This window comes from Castanea sativa, chromosome 8 (genome assembly GCF_040712315.1).
Source record: "Castanea sativa cultivar Marrone di Chiusa Pesio chromosome 8, ASM4071231v1".
Lineage (NCBI taxonomy): Eukaryota > Viridiplantae > Streptophyta > Magnoliopsida > Fagales > Fagaceae > Castanea > Castanea sativa.
Window position 1 is genome coordinate 21661018 of NC_134020.1, and position 27190 is coordinate 21688207.

The window sequence follows — 27190 nt, forward strand, 5'->3', positions numbered from 1 at the left end:
TATGCTTCCCAAGCCACTGATGCCAACAAGATAACAACCCCATCACTGATCTTGGCATAACCCAGTGAATACCAAAAGCCTGAAGCATAAGAGTCCATAAGGTATGTGAAACAGTACAATAAAGAAGAAGGTGGTCTACCAACTCCCCATCACAACAACACATACAACACCGATTTACCAAAGGGCGACGACCCCTAATCATGAGATTATCCAATGTGAGAATCCGACCGTGTACAACTATCCACAAGAAGAAAGCTACTCGCTTAGGAACCTTTGGTTTCCAGACACCCTTCCAAGGAAACAAAAAATTCGAGGAACCCTGAATTGTTTGGTAATAAGAGCAAGTGTCAAACTTACCATTGCCTTTGAGCCGCCAACAAAGAGTATCCCTCCTATCCCCCTGAGGAATATGAGGTTGGATAAAATGAAGAAGAGAAAAAGAAGCAGCTAGCTCCCAATCTTCAAAAGCTCTAAAGAACCTTAAATTCCACACTCTAGTAGTACCTCCTTCCGGAAGCCACAAAACCTCAAAAATGCAAGCATCCTTGGCAACTGAACACGCATAGAGCTCAGGGTAGAGATCTTTTAGGGTATAATCCTCAATCCACCTATCATGCCAGAAGCAGTTGTGGGTGCCTTCACCCACTACAAAAGATAGGTGCTTAGAAAAACTCTCCCACCCTTCATGAATGCTTCTCCAAAGGCCACAACCATGGGTCCTCCTGCACACTTTAGTACACCACCCCCCTTGACCCTCACCATATTTTGTGGAGATAACTCTCCGCCAGAGATGGGTAACTTCTTGCCCAAAACGCCACAACCATTTCCCTAATAGAGCTTGATTAAATGACGCCACACTCCTTATCCCCAGCCCCCCCAATTTAACAGGTAAACACACCTTATCCCAAGCCACCAAAGGATATTTGAAACTCCCCTCAGAAGACCCCCAAAGAAAATTCCTCTGAATCCTTTCCATTCTAGCAATCACAGCTTTAGGAATAGTGAAGAGAGATAAAAAGTACGTAGGAAGACTTGATAGAGTACTTTTTAGTAAAGTGAGCCTACCGCCCTTAGATAAGTAGAGACGTTTCCACCCTGATAGTCTCTTCTCCATCTTCTCCAAAATAGGATTCCAAATCGAAACAGTCTTAAAAGAAGTTCCCAAAGGCATCCCCAGGTATTTCATAGGCAAACTCCCCACTCTACAATGAAGATGCTAGCCAATGCAACTATATTATTCACCTCCCCAACAGGAACAATCTCACTTTTCCCAACATTGACCTTCATACCCGTAAAAGCTTGAAAACAAGACATCGCCAACCTTATGGATAGCAACTGATCCCTAGAGGCATCACAAAATAAGATAGTGTCGTCCGCAAACAACAAATGGGAAATTTGCACACCAACAGAATTCACTGCTCCCACATGAAACCCCCGAATAAGATTATTCTCCTCTGTCTTCTTCAAAATTCTACTTAAAACCTCCATAATCAAGAGAAACAAAAGCGGGGATAAAGGGTCTCCTTGTCTCAACCCACGGGAGCTTTCAAAAAAACCTTCAGGGGAACCATTTACCAGGACAGAAAAACGGACAGAAGTAACACAAGCCTTAATCCACCTCCTCCATTTCAACCCAAACCCCATCCGGTCCAACAGATAAAACAAGGCCTCCCAGTTTACATGGTCATATGCTTTTTCAATATCAAGCTTGCAAACCACGCCCAGTAACCGACTCTTCAACCTACTATCCAGACACTCATTTGCAATGAGCACTGAATCCAAAATCTGCCTACCACCAACAAATGAATTTTGAGTCTCAGAGATGAGTTTATCCAAAACCACCCTTAACCTGTTAGCCAATACCTTGGACAACAACTTGTACACACTGCCCACCAGACTGATAGGGCGGAAATCTTTAATGTTAATAGCATTACTCTTCTTAGGAATTAAAGTGAGAAACGAAGCATTCAAAGACCGTTCAAACATAGAGTGCCGATGAAAGTAATCAAAGAAATCCATGACATCTTTTTCCACCACACTCCAACAATTGTGAAAGAAAGCCATGGTGAACCCGTCGGGACCAGGGGCTTTATCACCCTCCATCTCCCTTAAGACGTGTAATACTTCCTCCTTTGTGAACTCCTTCTCTAGGGTCAACCTCACATCCTCTTCAATGCAAGCAAATTCTAATCCATCCATAGTAGGGCGACCCAATTCAAATTCCTTATACAACCCCTGATAGAAGCGAACTAACTGAGAGCGCACATCTGACTCATCCTCATAAAGAACACCATCCACCTCAATCCTTTTGATATGATTAGCATTTCTATAAGAGTTTGCTAATCTATGAAAGAAGCGAGTATTATTATCTCCCTCCTTCACATACAAAGCTCGAGATTTTTGTCTCTAGGAAATTTCCTCAAGAGAAGCCAACTGTTCTATGTCAGCTTTGAGTTGAATACGATGAATCTGATCCTCATTCGAGAAACCCCACAGCTCCTCTCTCGCATCTAGACCCCTCAATTCAGTCAGCAAATTTTTCTTTCTGAGTGCCAAGTCACCAAACTCCTCCTTCTTCCACTTTTTTAAATCTGATTTCAAAGCCTTCAATTTTTTAGCCAAAATAAAACCTGGTAAACCCACAAAACTATACCCATTCCACCATTGCTAAACTCTATCAACAAAACCCTCAACTTTCAACCACATGTTTTCAAATTTAAAGGCACTACGACCACATCTAACAGCGCCAACTTCCAACAAAAGAGGGCAATGGTCAGAAATAACACGAGGAAGCACCCTTTGAGAAACATTCTCGAAATGATCCACCCAGTCTAGGGAAACCAAGGCCCTGTCAATTCTAAACATAGAGGGAAGGCCAGAATCTCTGAACCAAGTGAAGGAAGCACCCTCTAAAGGTAAGTCCACTAAAGAATTCCTCTCTATAAAGTCCGAAAATGCAAACATAGCAGGGCTAAACGACTCACAGCCAAGCCTTTCACTTGGGTACCTAATGATATTGAAATCACCTACTAAGCACCATGCCATGGGCCATCTAACACGCAACTGTGACAACTCCTCCCACAAGGTAACCCGCTGACCATCCTCATTGGGACCATACACACCTGTACAAGCCCAAACAAAGTCATCCACCACTCCTCTCAATAAGACACCGATAGAAAACCTGTCCAAAGAATTACATCCAATTTCTTAAAAACCCTCTTATCCCAAATCCGGCAAGACCCCTCCGGATATGTCTCGCACGAGGCGTCCAAAACAGCCCAATCAAAGAAAGGACTTCCCCACAAACTCCGAACAAAAGCAGCATCAGTAGAAGATATTTTCGTTTCTTGAAAACATACAATATCACACTTCCATTCTTTTAGGAGATTCTTACAAACCTCTCTCTTCTGGGGATTGTTAAGCCCCCTTATGTTCCAAGAGAGTAGTTGTAGAGTCATTTACAACTACCAACAACCCCTGCAGCAATCAAAGAAACTCTGCTCTTACTTCTAGAAGAGACACCATCGTTGAATTTGCAGGTCGCTTGGGCACCCCCTCATCAAACACCTTAAGACACTCCTGCTCCAAAAGGCAAAACAAAGCCAAACATTGAGCCTCATGTTTCACAATAGGGAAACCCACCATGTTACAGAAATTTATCATCAACTGGGACACCCAATTCGAAGGTGTCCCTGACTCTGTAACCTAAGTTCCTTCTACGGAGTCCTGAACCAGCACCAACTCTCTGATTTCATTGGGTTCCCATGAAGACAGAGGGTCACACTCCAACACCCCAATATCTCTCTCCACTACCACAGCTATGGTTAAACACTTCACTGGTCTCCCACTGAAGGAGATGAAGCCCAGAAACTTCCTCATGATCTTCCCCTTCCACAAACACATCATCAACCCCATTACCCAGCTCTGAGAGAGGAGAAAACCGATTTTGAATCACCCAAGGATACTAACCAAGGATCAGCGATACACCTTTCAGAATCGGCGCCTCAAGCGCCGCCATCGGCAAGCTAACCACCAGGTCACTAGTGAACCCGGAGTTGGTGCTGGACTGCAAGACTGTGTCCATAGGAGAAACAGCCTTACCGGAGTCAAGAAGGACCGCGACGGAGCTGCTCCTTAATGCCGATGCATTTTCGGTCACTGGAGCTCCCAATTCTCTCGACGGGTTGGAAGCGAGAAGCTCCGCAGCATGATCAGGGCTAGATATCGGCGATAAACCAGCCGACAAACCCTTAGGCAGCACCGATAAAACCGATGACTTCATCGGTGGCTTAGAGCTCTCACCCACCACCCTCGCACTCTGATTGTGGAGCAAACTCACACCTACTCCACAATGAAAAGAAGCACATCCTGGGCCTTACCACTCGGGTCAGCTAAATGGCTTTGTCATGCCCAGATAACAATACTGGCCCACTAACAATAGACTTGTGAGAATGGGCTTTGTCATGCCCAGATAACAACACCGGCCCACTGTTAATGGACTAATGAGTAGAAAATTGGTTCAACCAAGTTACCATACGTTTGCCTCCAACAGATTTAGACACCCTCAGCGCCAAATTTGCAAGAGTCAACTCAAACTTAAAATCACGCGTGGGTCTTCCATTAATAGAAGAGACAGTAACGCCAGTATCATCCTTCAGCACGTTATGTCCCGAAACAGCTCTAGAAATTTCAAAATTCCGTAACTTCCACTGCTTCCTGATCTTGGAAGATTTCTTCCCAAATTGTCCACCACCTTCCGTTGGACCAGCACCAGCATCTTCATCAAAAGTCCTCCCTTTCACCCAAACAGTGTTTGAACCTGAAAGAAAACTATCTAATTCTTTAGAAAACAAACACCATCCAGACCGGTTTGAACTCGCAGGTACCATAATCCAACCACGACGAGCTCCACCATAATACACAGCTATCTCCACAAAAATACCAGCCTTATTCGATCTTCCCCGGAATTCAAAAAACTTGTTATTTTCTTTATAACGTTTATACAGATAATCCTTTCCAGGAACCCAATCATGGATATCAGCAAAACATGAGAGAATCCATTCCAATCCTTTACGACCCAAACATACGGAACTTTTGAAATTCCGACGACTTTCGTGAATAGCATAAGAATCAGCCCGACCGTCGTCAAACGAGAAAGAAAAAGTTTTGGAATCTATGCGAAATGAACCATTACCGCCCCCTCTGCCCTGGGGAGAAAGTTTAGGAGGGGGAGGCAAACTATTAGGGAGAGGTGTGGGTGAAACAATAGTGATTGATCTAGGCCATACTTGTGGTTGTAAAGGTGAGACAGATGGGGGTGGGGTGTTCAAAGAAGAAGGATGTGGTGGAAAAAAAGAGTGAAATGGAAAAAAACCATCAGATGATGGGAACGGTGATGGAAAAAAACCAGGGAAAGGAGGAGGTGCCTGGTTGAAGGGCAATGGTAGAGAGGGGCAATAGATGAATTAGAGATCCCTATCCATTTTCATTGCCAGTACTGATCAGAAGCATTATGGAAAAATTCTATGTTTAGGTTGTCTCTATGAATATGAAATTGCATGTTCATGACATATGATTCCATACTAATGGGAAAAACCTTACATCAACTGATTAAACAATTTAAAAATCACCAGGAAGTTAAGATGGCTGTTAAACAAAGAGAATGTGTCAAATACTATCTTTTTTCCTACTTCACTGTACCAATTCTCAGTCCATGATAAATTTCAAAGGATTTTCTAAACAGTAGAAACTCTTCTATACATCACTCATTTATAGCCAGTCTACCATACCATTCAATGTTTTAAGATTGATTGGAGTTTATTTGGTTCCTTTCACAGATCCATGTTTACTTTTATTTTTTCTATGAGGAACATAAATAACATAGCCTCAGAAAAATTATTATAAGCCCCAAGCATGCACAGCTGAAAAGAAAAATATATATAACTCTTACATTACCACAAGTACTAAACAAAATAATCTTACTACATAATCTAGGACAAGAAGGAGAATTATCAGAAGTAAGGTTTAAAGTAAAAAATAGATTGAGATTGTTATGCAAAGCATAAAAGATGCTTACCTCGATATAATGGCCACAATCCTGGCTTGAGCCTGAAACATACCAAATATTTTTAAGTTGGGGAGTGCATAACATAAAATAGTACAAAATAACCTAATCCAAGTTTTACATTGAAGAAAAAGATTCAAGTGTAAGTTCAAACAAAACCTCATCTCTTTATGATATCGCCGAAAGGCAGAGTCACTGTGGACGTGAATGACCATTTTGTAGAAAAGGTTGTCACTTGATATGGAATTGACTTTGTGAAAGTTATGGTAACATTTAAATGCAGCAGGGAAACGTTTTTCTCTCATCAAGCGCATCATTTCCTAGTTCAATTGAAAACTAGTAACATCAATAAGGGACAAATGAAGGCTAAGTCACCCAAACAGCATTTATAGAATTTTTTATAATTATTGATGCTTTTATAAAAAAAAAGATCACTCCATGTACAAGATGAACACAAAGAAGCAAAAAGAATTACAAAGAATCAAAATTTTCAGCTATGAAATTGCAACTAGTGAACTTCCATGTACAGGACCAATCAAGTAAAAAATGTACTAAATAAATCGAGCACATGGGTCCTCATGTGCTCCACTTCCTCAAAAATTCGCCAATTGCGTTCTCTCTCCACAATATCCACATCAAACATGAGAAATGCAACATTAGCTGATGTTAACAAGAAAAGAAAACATACTTTGCAAACTGTGATGCAATGAAAAAACCATCACTACTGTCCAAAGGGAATGCAAAATTTTGTGATTTGACAGAAAATATATGAAAAATAACAATAAAAGATAAGAAGCTATATTAGCTATTAATAAATCAGTAAAAAAAATTGGCAAGCACCAGTGCCCAAAACTATCTAAACAAAGAAGCAGGCAATTTCAGAATTCATCACATTATAAAAGTAAATTTGATGAAAATTAACATTTTAGAAGATAGCGAAAATGGATTGTAGCAGGACCTGCAATTTGGCGGTTGAATAATCAGCAGGATGAGATTGTAAAAATTTTGAAAGAACAGATTTATCCGCATTTCTTGAATGGGTGTCACCAGCTTTTTCATCCCCAAACCAATCTGAATAATCAGGGCAAAAGGAAGTGCCAACACTCTGAAGAAGTGCTTTTATTTGCTGCAGTGAAGTTTTAATGAGGAAAAAAAAAACATAATTGATACTAATTCTTAATCATCCACTTTATCAATATCAAGTATCGTAGCCACATTCAAAAACCATACTTCAAATTCGAAGTACAGGAACTCCATGGTACCTGCTTTTCATCTGTCCTGTTTGCAGCACAAATTTCCCTAAGGCTTGGTCCCAAATCAAGGCCAGCTGAAACACAAAGTAAAATCAGGTATTACCTGATGATCAAGACTCAATTTCATTTTTAACTAGCATTTTCATTGGTCAAGAAAGTAAACTTCAATGGGGGTAAAAAGCAATTCAGCCATTTTTGAGATAAGAGTAATTGTATTAATTAAACAATAATTGTACAATAATTCCAGATTTGCAGTTTAATTCTACAGGCTATATAATCAACTATAATCAACTGCTCCAATGAAAAGATTCAGCAATGCAAAAACCAATTCAGCTATACAATGATTTAGAAGGAATTACGTAGTGCAAGCGACAGTAGATTTACATAGAGGGATCCCCCATCTTTCCTTTGACCAACATATCCTTGAACCAACCTGTCTCCCCTTTCTCAGGAATCTATCTTTAAAAAAACAATCCCATAACTAATGCAAAATAGTATTTATTTAAAGATATCATTCAATCAATGGCCATGAAAACAATCTTTGGACAAGAGAGCAAAAATTCAACACATAACACACACACATACACGCATACACACAGATTTCTAGACACAAAGACTCCTTCCAGTACATAGAGCAAATATAATTATATAATTTACAAGATATTAGCCTATGTCCTATTTTGGATTGCCACTGGGGCCCATATTCAAGGCTCAATTATTATAACAGAATGAATGGAACGAATACCTGCGGGATGGAAGAAGCTATATCTCTCAAAGGAGACAGGACTGTGCTTACTAAGAGTATAGTACCTTCACATCGTACATGTTTTTAATTGCCCCTCTTTAAAATTCCTGTTCTGAATATGGTGTATTATTTGTACAAAATATGTTGAATCTTGAAGGGTTAGACAACAAAGGAAGTCAAGGGTTTGCGTGGAGTTGGCCTTTGGAAGTGCATCGAGAAGACTGGGATACCTTTAAAAGCTCTGTAAGATTTTCTTTTACACAAATTCGTTTTTGTCAAATTGTATGGTATTGGGACTCTTGTATGGAAGATGTTTTCCCTAAACTATTTTGGAAGGAATAAACAAGAATTTTTATTCTAACTGGAATCATCAGTTCAGCCAATCACCCCAAGATTGGGAGTTGTAGTCCATGGATAATTCTGTGACATATTATATTCTAATTTCCCTTCTGGACAAGGGGAGGATTGATTAACTAGGAAACTTCCCAAAGTAGAAAAGTTTGACATCCATTCTAACTATGGAGTCTTGAAGGGTTCTATATAGTTTTCCTAGAAGAAGCATGTCTTGGTTAACAAGTGAGTTATAGCTCAACTGGTACTTCCTCCTGTCATAATAATGGGATGGAAGGTGAGAGATCATGGGTTAAGACCCACAGGGTGCCTGCGTGACTTACCAATCCCCCTCTCCCCCCCCCCCCAAAAAAAAAAGCATACCTCTGTTAAGGGGCCTCGGAAAAAAAAAAAAGTGTTGCCCAAGGCAGTAGCATTGGATAAAAAATGTTAATAGTAGATCATCTTCAAAAGCACAATATATTGATTATTAATTGATATTGCATAGAGGGGAGTCCATTGACCACCTTCTACTTCATTGCACAGCAGCAAGAGATATTTGGTTGCTTGCAATTATGCTAAAAATTGTGGTTTAGATGCTAGGCTGTTAGCAAGGGAGCTTTCATCATCATAGAATCTCTAGATCTTGGGTTGTAGCTCCATTGTGTATCGCGTGGACTATTTGGTGTGAGCAAAATAGCAAAATATTTGACGGTTTTGAACATTCCAACCATGTCATCAAACAATTCATGCTAAGATGCTTGTATGTTCCAGTGGTTGTATTAGAAATATCCCCTCTTGCTCTTTCTTAGAATTCTACGTATCTAAAACTTGAGATTGTGATTTCCAATGTGGGATATGACATGTATAATGTATCTTCTATTTTGTTTGAATGAATTTTTTAATTATTTAAAAAAAAAATTGCTGCTGTTACATTATATTAGAGACAGACGAAGTGGTTGATTCTTTTCTTTCTCATAATTTTCTTCTTTTCATCTGCCTTTTTTTATTAATCCTGAAAAATTCCCCAAAGCTAATGCATTTGTTGGATCCATTCTTTAGATCCATTAATAAATATGTTACCTATTTCGTCAGTTTGATAGTAGCCCTCATGTTATCTCTATGAAGAGGGCAGCTTCCACCACCAATATAGCATGTAATTCACTATAAGTAACAATCCAACTCCGCAAAGTTCCAGAAGGAGTGTAATAATATCTGCTTCTGATAGATTCAGTTTTTGCTCATTATATTTGGACTAACATACTGGTTCTACAAATCAGAAATTATAATTTTATATCATGTGCACAAGTCTCAACATAACCTATCACTTCACTATGAGAATATATACCGTCCCCGGGGAAAAAAACACCTTGTCAAAACTCAAAAAGTGAATGAGGGGGTCCTTGTAACACGCACTAGATAACATGGATAAATTTTGAGAGTAAGCAATTAACAATGAAAAACAAACATAGAACCAACGAATTTCCTAACTAAGGTAACCAATAGCAAAAAAAAAACTCATACCTCCCTCAGTTGGCGGAGGAGGAGACTCTTTTAAAACTTTCTCCATATGTTTTGAGCTCTCTTGACTTACAATACGAGCCACAAGACCTTCTAAAATTTCACCCTGAACCTTTATATGATCTTTTGAACCTGCATATTAAGTTAAAGCTGAGTTAACACACTCTAGTCTCACTAATAGCTCACTTAAAAAGAGCCACATTTTTAACTTTGGCTAACAACCAATTTTTTTATGAGAAACAAAAGATCACATAACAAATCATTCCAAGTCAAGAATCAAACACACCAGAAGAAAAAATGATAATCTACTTAATATGACAACCACACAATGGACTAAGATGCCAAATCTAATACCAAGGGCGTCTTTGGAAGATATATCCAAATCCACTCTTTGTTGATTGAATTGATTAAAAGGGATTCCTATGGACCCAACGAAGAAAGTAAATATGCCTAATACAAGCATAGGAAATAGCATAGTGCCATCCAATTCATGGGGATACAAAAAAGTGGGGCAGCAGCATTAATGGTAAGGATGTTATGGCAAGAGGCAATGTGAACTATCCATTTTTTCATTTATGTTTCAAGAGATTTTTTTTTTCCCCTCCTCTTAAGTTGCAGAGGGTACTTCTTGCTTAAATTAAGTGGTTGAGGCAGAAAAGAGTGGCCATCATTCCCAGCAAGCATGATTTGAAATTTTTTTCCAATAGACATTGTTTAAACTAACAATTTTTCATTAAAAGAGAACCAAATGAGGCCCCACAAAATCCCAAGCTAAGTAATAGAAGCACATTGCACTTAAAACATTACCTGGTATAGATATATCTGCAACTTCATCAAGAGCCTTACATACAGGTGTTGCAGTTCCTTCTTCACAGAGGGCATCATAGGCAGCAAAAAATGAAGTCACTGACTTCCTTCAGTTAGAAAAATATCAATCAGAAGCAATAAAACTATAATTTTCCTATCTTAGTCTAGAAAATTTCAACTGGATAATTCTTATGAGAGATGAAAATGAAACTTTCACTGCTTTCTTAGTTTAGGAGTTGTTCAAGTATAGTCACTGTCTACTGAACCATTCTACTCTTTTAATAAAATTATTATTTACTGTAAAATAAATAAATAAATAAAAACCCATCACTTTTTATATAAGCAAAGAACACTGAACATAATTTAAGCTAATATCAAGAAACAGGCACACATATTGGCAACTAGACATAGAAAGTAATAAGTTCAAAGAAGAGAGGAAATAAAAGCAGAATGACTTGATTATACACACACATACAGACAAACACACATGCTGACAACTGGAAATACTAAGTAATAATTTTAATGGAGGACAAAAGCAGAATGACTGAAACATACAATCTTCTGTGTGTGCACACGTGCGTGTGTATTATAGCAACTAGATATACTATGTTTATTGAAGAAAAAAGTAGAAGGACCTAAGTACATGGTAATTATACAAGAGGCTCCTCTAGAAGTTACAACCCAAATTTTAAGAGAGTTGTCCAAAAAAGAAGTCAGGGTGATAAATTATTAAAATTCTTCACCTAAAGCCCAAACAGAAGATCTAGATGCAGATTGACACCTAGACCTTCAGGACGATAATATCATACAGATATCTGTTTTTTTATGTGCTTGACGCTTCTCATTCTGTCTCTTTAAAAAAAAAATTAAGTATATATGTGTGTGTATATATATATATATATATTAATTAACTAATTAAAAAAAATACAAAGGATCATGGGGACAGTTGTAGAATACTAAAACACTCAGGTATCAACTCATGATTAGTTACATACTCAACAGATTCAAAGTGTCTAAAATACAGGAGGGTCCATTATCATCTAGTGATGCCCAATATAGCCTTAATTCTAGCATAGTATCTGACTTACAAAGTCAACCATAAGCCATGCTTTTGAGTACATACATGTATTTATGTACGTGTGTGCATGTGGAGTGAGAGAGAGCAAGAGAGGGGGGAGAGAGAGAGCCTAATTCAAAGCACTCTTTATGCTATGCTAAGTAATTGGGATCCTTAGATCATCACCTTGTCGAGAACAACCACACATGATTTGTTGGTAGGCGCCAATTTCTACAAAAAGCAATTATTTCAGGAGTAGAGTAGAATTTTGGCTTTCCGTTGCCCAATTCTGTAATTGCTGTCACTACCACTGCCCAAACAAGAAAGCACAAAAATTGTGAAGCATTAAGGAATGTTGTTGACGTCGATGAACAATGAGATAGTTTCATCATGACATAATAATATTGACAAAAGAAACACAAATTGAGAAACATGCATTGATGTTGAGAAAAGAAATTTATAAGGAAAAAAAAAATGTTTTCCTAAGTGAGGTGCAGAAGGAGGGCACCAGGACGGTTTAATCCTCTGGACATAGCCTAAACCTTTGTAACCAAACCAAAGAGTGTTGGAAATCTTGAGTACAGTACACATTATATGCCATTTAAATGTTTCAACATTTATACTACAATGAAGTTGAAGGTGACCAAACAATTCTCTAAATTTGAAGCATACTTTCACTTCTTTCAGGCAGTAGTTCTTTTGACATTTATCTCAAGAATAAGGAGGCTATCCCAAAAACTTAATGCTTGCAACTCCTAAAGATACTTTGCAAATAGTCCAGCCTTCATTGAAACAATACATAAAGCATGTGAGCTCAGGGAAAGACTTGCATACTACCTGAAATAAAGTAAATTTCAAAATATATGACCAAATGAATCATGACCTTAGCAATCACACTAATGATGGCTTGACCTATACTTTTTATCTGTTGATAAGTAATAAGAAATATATTAAGATAAAGAAAGGAAGTGTCACCTGAGTATACAGGAAGTATACATCCAGGACAAAATACAATCAAGTGCATAAAGTACAAAAGTCCAATAAACCATGAACTGAAATAAAAGAATGAAAACCTAACACTACAACAGTCCAAAATAGTCTTAATGAAAAAGAGTTTAAAGACTGAAGCTGTTTTTTCTAATCTCTCCTGTATAGTCTGAAGACCTAAAGTCTTAAGCCTCAAGTAGACAACGACTCAATCCATTAATTAAAATCACATACTCAATCTTAAGGTTCAACACTTTTGGATAATTTTACACCGTTATTATCCTTAAACTCAGCTTTTTCTTGAGCTTAAAGTTTTGAAAATAATTAGCCCATGCATTATATACGATATGCATAAGAATTTCAAGGATTTAAAGCTCTGACTTTATGCAATATCTAAAATAAAAGAGTTATTTGCTGAACAAAGGGATAAAAACACTCTTACCATAATCTTCTCGGGGACGCTGTCCATGATCTCCAAGAACAGCAGTTACCAGTTCCATGGATATGCACATACGGTTGCTCTGAAGGAATGGATAACTTTAGTATTTAAACAACTCAACAAGAGAGAGAGAGAGAGAGAGTGGGGGTGTGGGACATTCAACAACTAATAAGGTTGTACCCATTGCACAAACTCCTTTTGGGGGGAAAGGTGAATGGTAGGCAATTTTACCCACAATTTTTTTTGGAGAGGTTGATCCCAAAAAAACACACTCAACAACTAACAAAGATAAATTATAATTTTAAAGGTAAGAATTTAGATAATAATAATTATAATAGCTTGCTAATTATAATTAAACATAACACAAGCATGAGGTAAATAGGTCGAAAACTTATATTCAGCCAAAAATACAAAAATAAAAAACATATGCAATCATATTGATTAACAATAAGTTCGGTCCACTAAGGATGGGTGGGGTGGATGGTTTTCTCCAAACCTTGGGTTCAAATCTACCTCCCACTGAGGATGGAGATCGCATGAGGTGGAAGTTGACAAAGAATGAGGATTTTGATATCCGATCGTTTTACAATAAGTTGAGAAGTCCCTTGCCCATTATTTTCCCTTGGAAAGGTGTTTGGAAGGTTAAGGTTCCTCAGCGTGTTTCCTTCTTTGTGTGGACTGTTGTATGGGATAGGATCCTTATAGGTGACAATTTGTGAGGTAGAGGGATGGATTTTGTTGACTGGTGCATCATGTGCCGCTGCAATAGGGAGACAGTGGATCGTTTGTTACTTCATTGTGGTAAGGTTTATCGGTTGTGAAGTTTGGTATTAAGATCTTTTGGGATCTCTTGGGTCTTGCCAAGATCGGTTGCAGATACACTTTTTGGGTGATGGAATTGGCCTGGAAAGCATTTGTCTAGTATCTGGAATTTAGCTTCACTGTGCTTAATGTGGTGCCTTTGGAGGGAGCGAAAAAGGAGGACTTTTAAGGACATGGATAGCTTTGATGACCAACTATTGGCTTCTTTTAGTGGCTCTATGTTTGACTGGTCTAGGGCTTGGAGACTCATCTCTAGTGATTCTTTCCCTATGTTCCTTAGCTCGCTCTTATATAATTAGTATCTTTTCTTTTCTTTTTTCCTTTTTCTCTTTCTTTTCCCTTTGTATTTTTCTCTCTGCCCTATGTTTTTTTGCATAAGGTAGTGTTCGTGAATATATATCATTATTACTTATCAAAAAAAAAAAAAGTTCGGTCCATTTAGTAAAATACTCTTACCTATCATATGTTTTTTTCTGATCGCAAAATCATAATGTCACCAAAATGCTAATGATCTCTAAATCAGATGACACACACAAGGGTCTAGTCATGGGTTCTAAACCCTACAATTTATTATGTAATTTACCCAACAAAAATAGAAAGGAAAAATCAACATCACAAATATTACTAGCAAAGATACCCAAACATAAGTAAATCAAATGAATGTAAACACACATACCATAAGCATGTTCAAAACTTAAATTCAGCAAAAAAATCATAATCTTACCATAAGGCACAATATATATTTATATGCAAATTATTGAAAGAAGAGAAAGGAAGAAGCATTAAAAAACAGGCTTCCTAAAATTTACAATCAAAGACTCAAATGGTCCATTGAACCAGCTAATAAATGCCAAGAAAGCACCTATCATGGTGTATCATTCACATAGAGAACATAAAAAGACAGATTTGACTTGAATTACTAATCTCCCAATTCTCTCAAAGGTGCAATTAGTCCACTCCCTCCACACTACCCACATAGAAATTAGACAATGAGGAACCACAACCCACAGCACTATTACAATGCCTTCCATATATCCATTTCCAGCAAAAGAGGGCATCCAACACCTTGTACATCATCCAGTGACCCCAAACGCAAAGAAAACAAAGGACCACAAATCGAAAGCTACTGAGCAATCAAGTAAAAGTTGATCCACAAATCACAACTAGTCTTACACATACAACACAAATTAACCATACCATACTCCTTTTCATAAGCTTATCTGTGGTCAGAGTTTAACCAACACCCCATGAAAGATGTACGTTTAGCATCAATGCTACTTGATAGCCCTTATTCCCAAAATGATTGGTATTGTTATATGAAGGACTTTAGACCTATCAGTGCCTAGCCTTGTAGCTCAACTAGCACCTCTTGGTGTTTTCAAGAGAGACGTCCAAGGTTCAAATCCCCCCTCCACCAGTATAACTATCGAATTATTAAAAAAATATAAAGAAAAAAAAAAGAAAGAAGAGGTTATTCATACCTATTAGTCTTCTAGGGGGTTCAAATCCCCCATCCCCCATTATAACTATCAAATTTTTTTTTTAAATAAAAAATAAATAAATAAATAAATAAATAAAAAAAGCTTAAATCCTATACGAGGTCAAGGAGTATACAATGCTAAGAAAACAGAACAGCAAGCGGAAGTGTACTTTTAAATAGCATTAGCCTCCCTCGATGTGGGAATCCTTCTTTAAAGATATTGCATCCTATTCGTACACGTGCTCAGTAGCTAGAGATGCCCCAATTCATTCAACTTTGGTTAGCCAGTTGGATGGGGAAGGGCAAAGTTGGAATGTAAGATTCCATAGAGGTTTTAATGGATGAGAATTGGAGTGTGAATTTTTTCCTAGATTCTATGTTCATTCTTATTATGAGGGCATTTGAGGTACCAGTGCAACTACTTTCCCTTGGAAGAGCATTTGGTGTGTCAAGACTCCAAAGAGGGTTTCTTTGTTTGGATAACAACTAGGGGGAAGATTTACACCATTGGAGAATAGCATCAAGAAAGGTTTTTCTTTAGTTGGTTGGTGTTGTATGTGTTGGCACAGTGGGGAGATAGTGGATCATGTATTGATATTGTGATGTTGCATATGTTTTGTGGAACTTCTTCTTTAGAGGTTTTGGGATTCAATGGGTGTTACCAAAGAGGATAGTTGATCTCTTGTTTGGGTGGAGGAAATGGTTTTGGAAGCACTCATTGGATATCTAGAACCTTGTCCCTTTATGTTTGATATAGACATTGTGTAGTGAACGAAATAGGTGCACTTTTGAAGATGCAGAAAGCTTGATGACTCAGTTGGAAGCATTGTTTATTAGAGCTCTGTTCAATTGGTCTCATGTTTGGGGTATTACAAATAGCAATTCCCTTTTAGACTTCAAAGAATCTCTTCACTGTTGTGCTTTTTTGGTTTTTAGGCTACTTTGTGTTCATTATTGTGTACATGAAGCAGTCAATTACCAAAATAAAATATCATTCCTCATCAAAAGAGGTGATTGATAACAAATATGTTGCTAGTCAGGAGTGAAGTTTTGATGTTGTTAGAGGCCCAATGAGGTTGGTATATGGAAATACATAAGAAATGGTTAGAATAAATGGACTGGGGTGGGAGGTGGCACTAGAATTCACTTTTGGAATGATCATCTCTTTCATTTGCTTGGATGCTTTGATAGTAAGAGGGATAATGGAGTACATATCCTCCCTTTGTTTAGTTACAAAGTGGGAAGGAAAAGCACATGATATCCCGCATATGAAAAATTATGAAAAGAAGTGCTAAAGATTTAGTTGGACTATCAGTAATTTTTTTTTTGATAAATAACGTAAGAGTATTATTAATAACAATGAAAAAAGAAGTCGCCAAGCCGAGTACATTGGGGATGTACTATGGGTACAAAAATCAAGAAACAAAAGAACAACGGTCAAGAAAAATAGAAAAGGAAGAACAAGAAAAATGAGAAAAAACCACACTCCATTCAAAGAGAGTGTGTAAGAAGAAAGACTTAATCTCCATCAAAGAGCGTTCGCAGCCCTCAAAACTTCTAGCATTCCTTTCTCGCCAAATGCACCAAATCAAGCAGTGAGGAACTAATTTCCAAACATCAATGTGACGATGTCGCGCAAACTTTCCTTGCCAAGTCTCAAACACCTCAAGAACAGTACGAGGCATAACCCACTGAATGCCAAACCAACAAAAAACCAAAGACCACAATTCCCAAGCTATGGTACAATGAAGTAGAAAATGATCCACCGACTCCCCACACCTCTTACACATAAAGCACCAATCAATCACAATCACTCGTCTTTTACGAAGGTTGTCTATTGTTAAAATCTTACCTAAGGAAGCAGACCAAGAAAAGAAGGCTACCCTTGGAGGAGCCTTCGATTGCCATATCATTTTCCAGGGAAAGGAAACAAGATTATGAGGGTAGAAAGAACTGTAATAACCTCTAACCTCAAAACCTGTATTCCTTGCAGGCTTCCAACATACCCTATCTGGTCCAAACCCTCTTGCTGACGAGGAGTAAAGTAGCCCTATAAACCGATCAAAGGCTTCTTCTTCCCAGTCTTGTGGAGGACGACGAAATTGCACATTCCAATGACACCTCCCAGCAGACCAACCCATAACTTCAGTCACTGAGGAGTCCTTGGACCTACTAAGACAATAAAGCTCCGGAAATGCCTCTTGGAGAGTACAATCCCCACACCACACATGTTTCCAAAATTTCACTCTAGTACCATCCCCCACATCATAAACAAGTAATTTAGAGAAGTTCAACCAACCACTTCTAATATATCTCCACAAGCTGACCCCGTAAGGACTTGTCACCTTCTTCGTACACCAACCACCCCAAATATTCCCATATTTTGCCTCTATAACCCTTCTCCATAAAGCATCAATCTCGGTGCCATACCTCCACAACCATTTACCCAGTAAGGCAGAATTAAAATTACCCAACTGTCTTATACCCAACCCCCCATCCTTCAGTGGCCTACAAACCTTGGCCCAATTAACTAAATGAATTTTAGGTTCACCACCAATCCCATCCCACAAAAAATCTCTTTGTAATTTCTCCATACGCTTTGCCACCTTACCTGGTAAAGGAAGAAGGGAAAGAAAATATGTAGGTAAGGACAATAGTGAGCTTTTAATGAGGGTCACCTTACCCCCTTTAGATAAATACATTCTCTTCCAACCTGCTAATCTCCTCTCCATTCTCTCAAGAATAGGGTTCCAAACAGATAAGTCCTTAAATTTAGCACCTAAAGGAAGGCCCAAATATTTCAAGGGCAGAGAAGACTGCCCACACCCCAACAGACCCACCAAAGCCTCCAAATTGGGTACGCCACCGTACCAACTCGCATTTCCCTAAATTAATATGAAGCCCGACACCTCCTCAAATCTAGTAAGAACCGCTCTCAAATTAGCAATCCGAGACGGTTCGAGCCATCACAAAAAATCAAAGTGTCATCTGCAAATAGGAGATGAGACACCATCACTGATGGACCAACCACACCGCCCACAGAAAAACCTGAAAATTGCCCAGCGGAGGCAGCCACATCCAACATACGACTTAATGCCTCCATCACAATATCAAACAACAATGGAGATAAAGGATTCCCTTGTCGAAGCCCCCTAAAACTTCCAAAAAAATCAGTTGGGCTGCCATTGATCAAAATAGAGAACTTTACAGTTGAAATGCAATATCTTATCTAGTTTCTCCATTTGTCTGAGAAACCACAACGTTGCAGCATATACAATAAAAAATCCCAACTCACATGATCATACGCCTTCTCCACATCCAACTTACAAAGCACACCCGGGACTCCTGACTTCAATCTACTATCAATACATTCAGCAGCGATCAAGACGGAATCCAAAATCTGTCTGCCCTTCACAAAAGCATTTTGTGAATCCGAAATAAGACCATGTGCCACCCTACGAAGCCGATTAGCCAACACCTTAGAAATAATTTTATACATCCCACCAACTAAGCTGATAGGCCGATAATCCTTTACCTCCACAGCATCCACTTTCTTAGGAATAAGGGCTAGGAATGAAGCATTAAGACTCTTCTCAAACACCGCCTGAGAATGGAAATTATGAAATACAGCCATAATATCAGGTTTCAAAACACCCCAACAAGACTGGAAGAAGGCCATGGAAAAGCCATCCGGGCCAGGTGCCTTATCACCATTAAAATCATGGATCACCTCAAACACTTCTCCTTCCTCAAAAGGCCTATCTAGCCAACTTGCATCTTCCACCGAGATGCTAGAAAATTCCACATCATCTAATACAGGTCTGTGAGCTACCTCCTCAAGGTAAAAAGTCATCTATAAAATTGAGAAATACGGTTTGCTATAGCAGCAGGGTCCGAAGACAACACCCCATCCACCATAAGCCTATCAATAGAATTAGCCCTCCTATGAGAATTAGCTATACGATGGAAAAACTTAGTATTCCTGTCTCCTTCCCTAACACAAAGAATTCTAGATTTCTGTCTCCAACTAATTTCTTCCAACGGAAGTAACTTTCTCTAACTCATCACGAATTCTTCCCATTTTCACCCTTTCCTCCAACCGATAATCCGGACTCTCCTCCCTATTCTCTAGAACACTAAGGTCCTTCCACAATTTTTTTATTCGAACATCAACATGACCAAACACCTCCACATTCCATCTTTTCAAATCACTTTTAAGGAGCTTTAATTTATTAGCCAGAATAAAGCTCGGTGCACCATGAACCTGGTAGGAATCCCACCATGACCGAACCCTATCCATAAAACCTTCATCCTTTAGCCACATATTCTCAAATCTAAATGGCATACTCCCTCTCTGAAAAGAACCACCCTCCAGGACAATTGGAAAATGATCTGAGCACAATTTAGACAGCCGTCTTTGAGAAACTGTTGGGAACTTGTCCTCCCAATCTGCAGAAAACAAAAATCTGTCTAGCCTAGCCTTCGAAACAACTTCTCTAGAATTTGACCAAGTGAAAGTACCTCCTTGCAAAGGCAGATCAATAAGACCCTGTTCTGAGATAAAATTAGAAAACTCCCTCATTGCAGTAGTGAAAGAAGTAGACCCCAATCGTTCAGACGGGAACCTAACCACATTAAAGTCACCACCCACACACCATGGGACATTCCACCAGCTATTCAAGCCACAGAGTTCCTCCCATAATAGCCTCCTATCTCGGTGTAAATTAGGACCATAAACACCCGTAAACGCCCATACAAACTGATCTGACACACTTGTAAACTTACAAGAAACTGAAAATCTCCCCACTGCTTCCTCCATTTTATTCACTACCCGAGTGTCCCACATCACTAACACCCCACCAGAAGCACCACAAGAACCTAAGTAAGACCAATCAACATGTTGACCACCCCACAAGCTACGAATCAACTCGCTCTATTAATCAGCCCCATTTTGGTTTCTTGGAGACAAACCACATCTGGCCCCCAATTTCTAATCAAATTTCTAACCCTGAGCCTTTTATCCTGCTCATTCAACCCTCTAACATTCCAAGAAATAATCTTCACATTCATTGATAAGACACTACCGCCCGCTCGGAACTTGCACTCCTTACTTTATTTGTATCATACTCGACATGTAAAGATGACAACAAATTCTTCAACTCCCGCTGCCCTTTCTGACCGGACTTAACCAACTTCTTCTGATCACCCACCACAAGTTTCTGTCTATCTTTCTTACTAGCCTCAATGGATAATAACAATCCTGTAATCTGCTCCTCAAAACCTTCCAGTGAAGTGCCCACAGATTTTTTGAAAGCCTTTATCCTATTGATTACCCATTGTGATAGTTGACAACTATCCACACTCTCCTTACACCCAATTTCCTTCATAGGACTAGTCTCCAACTCCAACGGACCTTCAGAAGCCAAGGGTACCACAACTAAAGGCTCATCACCTCCCTCACAGGACCTCAACCATCCATCAGACTCCCACAACTCACTTACTAACCCGGGAACCACAGTCAAAGAATCTACTAACCCCTCACTCTCATCTACCCAAGTAACCCTCTTCCCTTCATTATTACAGGAAACAGTACCTGGTGCACCTTCTCCCTCTAAACTTGAGCAGACTGACATACAATCTGGAGAACGATACAGTGACAATGGGAGCACTACTTGCCGGCCATCACGCATTTGTAAAATCCAGTCTTTGGAGTTACCCCAAGACTTATCCAAGTCTTCAACCAAGTCCCTTATAGCTGGACCAGGTAATTGAACTCCCTCAAAGTCGGTAATACCCGAACCTTCCAAACCCATATACTCCTCATCCCCAACCTCCGAGGCTCCTGAAGAAGATAGAGACACCAACTCTGACACTATCGGGTCTACCAGCTTCATTCCCTGCTCCGTTTTAGAGGCCGATGACACCACCGGTACCAATTTCGACCCACACAGAGCACTGGTCAGCGACACCTGATCGTGGGAGACTTGGGCCACCACCGCCGGTCCTGTCGGCTCAGTGGTTGGCTGCTCTAGTCGCATCGAGCTTGGCTGAACACCCTTAAGCTCAACTTCCATCACTACTACATCCAACGATACCGTCGGCGATGACGAAGGTTGTTCTGAGATGGTGGAAGTGATCATCGATTCCGTCGGCGACATCACAGGAGGCTCGGATGTCCTGGATGGGCTCATCGATACCGTCGATGCCATCACTGGTAGCTCCGATGCGGTGGGTTTAGCTCTGGAGCACCTAAGCTCCTTCGTAGCAATGAGCTCACTTCGACCTGGACTGGGCACCGTGAACCCATTCTCGGCCCAGAAGGACTCCCGCATCTTTGGCCCATTGAATGAGCTTTCTCCGGCCTCAAAATTAGATGGGCTTAGCCGGACCCAGCCCACGAAATGGGTTCTTTATTCCCCAACGAAGTGCCGGGGCCGTTATCTTGACGGGCCCACCCACTACATTATTAGAAACACTAGTGCTTGGTACCCATTTGCCCGGCTTGCTAATTTCCCTTAACGAGCATCCCAAGATACCCGCCTCTTTCCATCTTCATTTACACTCGCAGTCAACCTCTCCCCGGCCAACGTCCGCTTCCTATTACCACGCAACTTTCCAAACTCAACCATTTTTGAAATCAAATTGGGCTTCAACGGGATATTGCAATTAATTCCTTCCGGATTTTCTCATCAATTTTAATCTTACCAATAATATCAACTACACCACCCTAACAACCACCCACGGCTCGATGAAAACTATCACTCCGAGTTTCAAAAGCTACAACTTCAGTGTAGAAGACTTGTCACTTGAAATCTCCACGGTACTCTTCACCTTATCAGCCTTAACCTTATCTTTATAAGGGGCCGCGGAACATGCCTCAACAGTGGCTGCACAGGAGCTTTGACAGCTTCCACAAAGGACCTGTTAGGATGATGCTTTGGAATCTGCTTAGACCTGTACGGTACAAACTGCAATCCACCCAACGCATATTGAGCAGGTTCCAACATCCTTCGTAATTCAATCCCAAAAGCTCTCCATCCTTGTTGTAATTTACCGGCAGGAATAATGATTGTTCGCCGCCGCCCACCAACCTTAAGCTCTTCACCGAAACATGCGCGCCCAAATGAATTGGACCCCCGTTGCAAGGTGTACACAGTCGCGCCCTCCCTAAGCGTGAAAAATTGCTTAGGACTAACCCCAATCACAATGTGTTCCAAATTCCGCATCATCCACAGAGCTGCACTCTTGCCCATAAACACCGATTGCATAAAGTATTTTCCCCGTTCAAAGATCTGAAGGGAGAAAACATTCCCTCCTTCCTCAACCACCAACTGAAACAACTTAGATTCAATAAAGAAACTACGGAAACCCCCCATACTAATCTTAAAACATAGAAACTAAAACAGGATTTCTGGCTAATTCGAGGTAGCCGGGCCTCCCATCACAGAAAATTCCCTCTAACCTTTTCCTATTTCTCTAACACTGTGTCTGTGCCACATATACTACATCAGTGGTCTTATTTCTACTTTGCCCATTCATAAGCAATAGGCATATGACGAAGATGTTGCCTAGAGTTTTTGTGAGAGAGAGAGAGAGAGAGAGAGAGAGAGAGAGAGCAAGAACAGTATGGATGAAATGGACTGGACTATCAGTAATTATAATATACTGTTAAAGAGAGAAATGGGGAAAATTGTTAAACTTATTTTCTTGATAAGTAAAATCAATTATATTAAAAAGAAAAGGTACTAAGAGTAAAACGGGGACAATGGAGTCTATTAGCTATGTACCCATAAATTCCCTTAAAAGTATCAAGAGTACAAAGAATCTACGATATCACACAAACTTAAGGGTCTACTACCATCTTAAGCCATACAACAAAAACAACAACAACAACCAAACCTTAGTCCCAAAACTTTGGAGTTGAGTACGGATCCTCAATAGACTAATTAGGGTCGACCACATGTATTGTTTTTTCATTATTCTATCCTATCCAAAATCATACTCTATCACCTCCTTAATTAACATGTCATATTTTACTACTTCTACTAACGTTAGTCTTTATCTACCTTTTTTCTATTCCCTTGACTTGAATCAGCACACTCTTTCTTTACTAATGCATTAATTGCCCTCCTCTGCACATGACCAAACCATCTCAAGCAACTCTTCTTTTTTTTCCACTCATGCATTACCCAGCTTGACTAATATCTTGTAACCCTCCCCCTTCCCACTCTCTGCCACTATCACTCAACCTTCTTTTATACACACACAAACACACAACAATCATCCATAGATTAACTAAAACATATCACCTCAAGAAAATCATTGAACTCTGATTGCTTCTTAGATGCTTGAGTTCCCCATGCCTCATGAAAAATCCGTCCAAGAACAAAAACACCTACAGCAGTGTATCTGCAAAAGAAACACCCTGTTCAGAAAACCTTTTTTTTTTTCACTAGTACAAGAATTTTATTGCGAAAAAATTAAATAAAAAAAAAAAAAAAAAAAACCCAATGAAGGTCAAGTACACCAGAAGCATACAAGAACCATGAAACAAATTCAGAATTAATTACAAAGATCAAGGAACTCCAAAAAAGAAGAACAATTAAAATCCCCAATGTCACATGTTATTTCCTATTGCAATAGAGATAGCATGCTCTTTAGATCAAGACATAGAATCTCTTCTCCACCCAAAAAAAAAAAAACAAGACATAGAATCAAAAAAGTTATCACTGAATGGGTTGGGTCAGGTGCATTGAATGTGCCTGGCCTAGAATAATTAATCCTGATAAAACAGGGTAGATTTTAAAGTAAAATACACACAAAAATATAGAGATTAAGAAAATGTAATAAGCATACACATTTCCAAAGCTGTTTTTCGCATATGCTCCACCCTCATGACCAGCATACATAAAAAGAGACCCAGAATGTTTAAGTGACACCTACAAAAAACATCATCCTTTAATAAATCAACGTGGCGAAAATTATATAATGGAAACCATTAAGTTGTACTTGAATAACCTATAAACTCAAGCAAAAAAGAAGAAGATGAAGATCCTTCATTAATTCAATACCTAGCAACGGAAAGAATAGTACACAACTTTTTCAAGTAAAAAAAAAATCGTAAACCCATACCTCCAAGGTAGCCAAGCCATTAGATACCATCTCTATCATCCTTGTCCTAACCTGCACATATGAAAACAGATAATTAATCAGTGACACTGCCAACTTAAAAAAAATGAGACACAATTAGTAAGCAAGCTGACGAGGCCATCATCCACAAGGCGGCAACTAGCTAAAGATGATACACAATTCTACGAAAGTTTAGCATGTGGGCAGGATGGCAGGTTAGAGGAAGACATTAGGAATGTGAGAAAAGTAGTGTAAACACAACCAAGAGAGGCATTTAAAAAATAAAAAGTAGAGCAATAATTTGGAAACCACATTTTGAATGCTAGATAAATTCATGGTCCAAATTAAATTGGCTGAAAATTCAATTGGGAGACACAACCTGGAAGACAGGAATGGGAACAAGATCGTACCTCTTGATCTGACTTCTCATTTTCAAATTTGGGATAGAACGTAGCCCTTACTTGCGCATGCGTGTATGTAGAGTTATCCACAGTGAAATTTTCCAGCATATTACCCCCGAATAACTTGCTCAAACCAGCACTACTTATTTGAGCAGCTGCTTGCCCACTGTTTTCAGTGACGCTAAGCCCACCAATTCTATTACTAACAGCTTCAGCTGCATCTGCTGAAGCACTGCTTGTAGCTGAAGATGACATACTAGTTTTTGACTTCTCTTTCCAACTCTGACCTCTATGCCCACCTCTTCGCTGCAAAGCAAAATCTCTCCCTCAATTAGCCAGTTAAGCTTAGAAATTCAACTCTAGAGACACCATTGTTTTCTTAAGCAAATTGATTTGATTATTATTACTAATACCATTGCATTTTCTCACTCATAGTGGGAACCACATTAAGATTACTTTATCGTTAATGATCAATTCTTCATTTCTTCCATTAGCATTATAAATAATACAGTGACAAACAAATTTTCACCAAAATTGACATCAGAATACACAACATCAAGAAAATATGCACATATTCCAGAAAGACCTATACATATCAAATATAAAATCCAGAAAATTTTAGAAAAATCTATTAAGCATTCCAAATTTCTTTGTACAAAGTGAATCACACAAATTCAAAATACAGCAATCAAGAATGAACAATAAGATTAAGAAAATCATCACCAAATACAAACAAAGAAGCCCAATCAAATATCGAACACATACATAGCGAAGAGTTCAACAAAATGAAACAACAATCAAGCATCCATCCTTCTTTATAAAAAGTGAATCACATGAATTCAAAATACAGCCAATCAATCCCTAACAATGAGACTAAGAAAATCATCACCAAATACAAATGAAGAAGCTCGATCAGATATCGAATACATATATGATACATTTGCGAAGAGTTCAACAAAATGAAACAAAAATCAAGCATCCAATCTTCTTCATAAAAAGTGAATCACGCGAATTCAAAATACAGCCAATCAATCACCACCAATAAGATTAAGAAAATCATCAACAAACACAAACGAAGAAGCTCAAACAAAACACCGAACACATACATAGCGAAGAGTTCAACGAATGTGTCAAAATATCAGCGATTCATTCGCAACAAAAAATGTAAAAAAAGCAGTGAGTGGAAATTTCTATAAAGTGGAGTCGGTACCTGAATGTGCGACATGATTGGATGGGAGTGAGAGAAAGAGGAGGTGATAGTGAGAGAGCGAGCTAGGGTTATGTACGATGGAGATGGAGGAGGAAAGCTGAGGAAGAAGAAGGTTCTGGATTTTTTGAAGGTTAAGAAAGAATAGGAAGGAAGAGTTAGTGTGAGAGCGCAGAGAATCCTCTGCGGTGCCGACATTCAATCCTAGCGTAAGCCTGAGACAATGTCTACAATATAGATATCAACAGAGTGATATACTGATACATTACATACATACAGCACCAGAGAAAGAGAGCGTGAATTTAGATTTTAGATAGAACCTGCTTTGTTTTGTGTGCCCGTTGTTTTGAGCATTCACTATTTTAACTTACCATTCACTTTTTTTTTTTTTTTTTCTCCCTCTTCATCTCTCTATCTCTCAGACATCTCCCTCTCTTCAAACCCAACCCACTCACGGCATCACCCACAATCCACCATCAACCAAAAACGACGCCGTCGAAGTCGGTGGCTGCAGCGAAAATTTCAATTTCAATTTCAATTTCGTTCGTCTCCGTCGAGTTCGAAGAAGGTGAAGTTGGTTGGGAACAAAGTTCGGGCGTGGTAGGGGATTGCGTTGTGGGCAAGATGGCTTGGCGAAAGGGTGACTGGGAGAGAGATGGTTCTTGGGTCGGCGAGAAGGAACAAAGATGACTGACCGAATAGAGAGCTTGGGTGAGCGTGAGCGGCTAGTTGAGGAAGACGAATGAATCGGACCATTGTAGGACAATTTTTGTATATTCTGGTGCTAAATTGCTATTTTTAGCACCAGAATTTTAGCCAAGTATTTTAACGAATATTTTATTTCTCTACTTCAATTAAAAAAAAATTTTCCTCTATTTTATAATTTTTTTTTTTTGGTTATCTTCCCCGCTCCACAGTAACACACAGAGCCCCGGTGACCACCTCTGA

General features: G+C 39.1%; 1 protein-coding gene across 2 annotated transcripts in view; it reads right to left on the reverse strand.

Moving 5' to 3' along the window:
• LOC142607568 (tRNA ligase 1) overlaps positions 1-26982 on the reverse strand; it is a 55945-nt gene extending 28963 nt beyond the window's left edge. The window contains exons 1-13 of one of the 2 annotated variants that reach the window (XM_075779101.1): positions 26246-26982; positions 25045-25341; positions 24638-24688; positions 24362-24444; positions 23815-23914; positions 13207-13285; positions 11964-12087; positions 10721-10827; positions 9917-10045; positions 7327-7391; positions 7023-7190; positions 6224-6384; positions 6077-6108 (exon numbers count right to left, since the gene is read on the reverse strand). In XM_075779101.1, the coding sequence (XP_075635216.1) occupies positions 6077-6108; positions 6224-6384; positions 7023-7190; positions 7327-7391; positions 9917-10045; positions 10721-10827; positions 11964-12087; positions 13207-13285; positions 23815-23914; positions 24362-24444; positions 24638-24688; positions 25045-25341; positions 26246-26440 (1591 nt within the window). In that variant the 5' untranslated portion in view covers positions 26441-26982. The remainder of the gene's footprint in view (positions 1-6076; positions 6109-6223; positions 6385-7022; positions 7191-7326; positions 7392-9916; positions 10046-10720; positions 10828-11963; positions 12088-13206; positions 13286-23814; positions 23915-24361; positions 24445-24637; positions 24689-25044; positions 25342-26245) is intronic. The other variant, XM_075779102.1, reaches the window with a different exon arrangement.
• Positions 26983-27190: the final 208 nt, after the last annotated feature.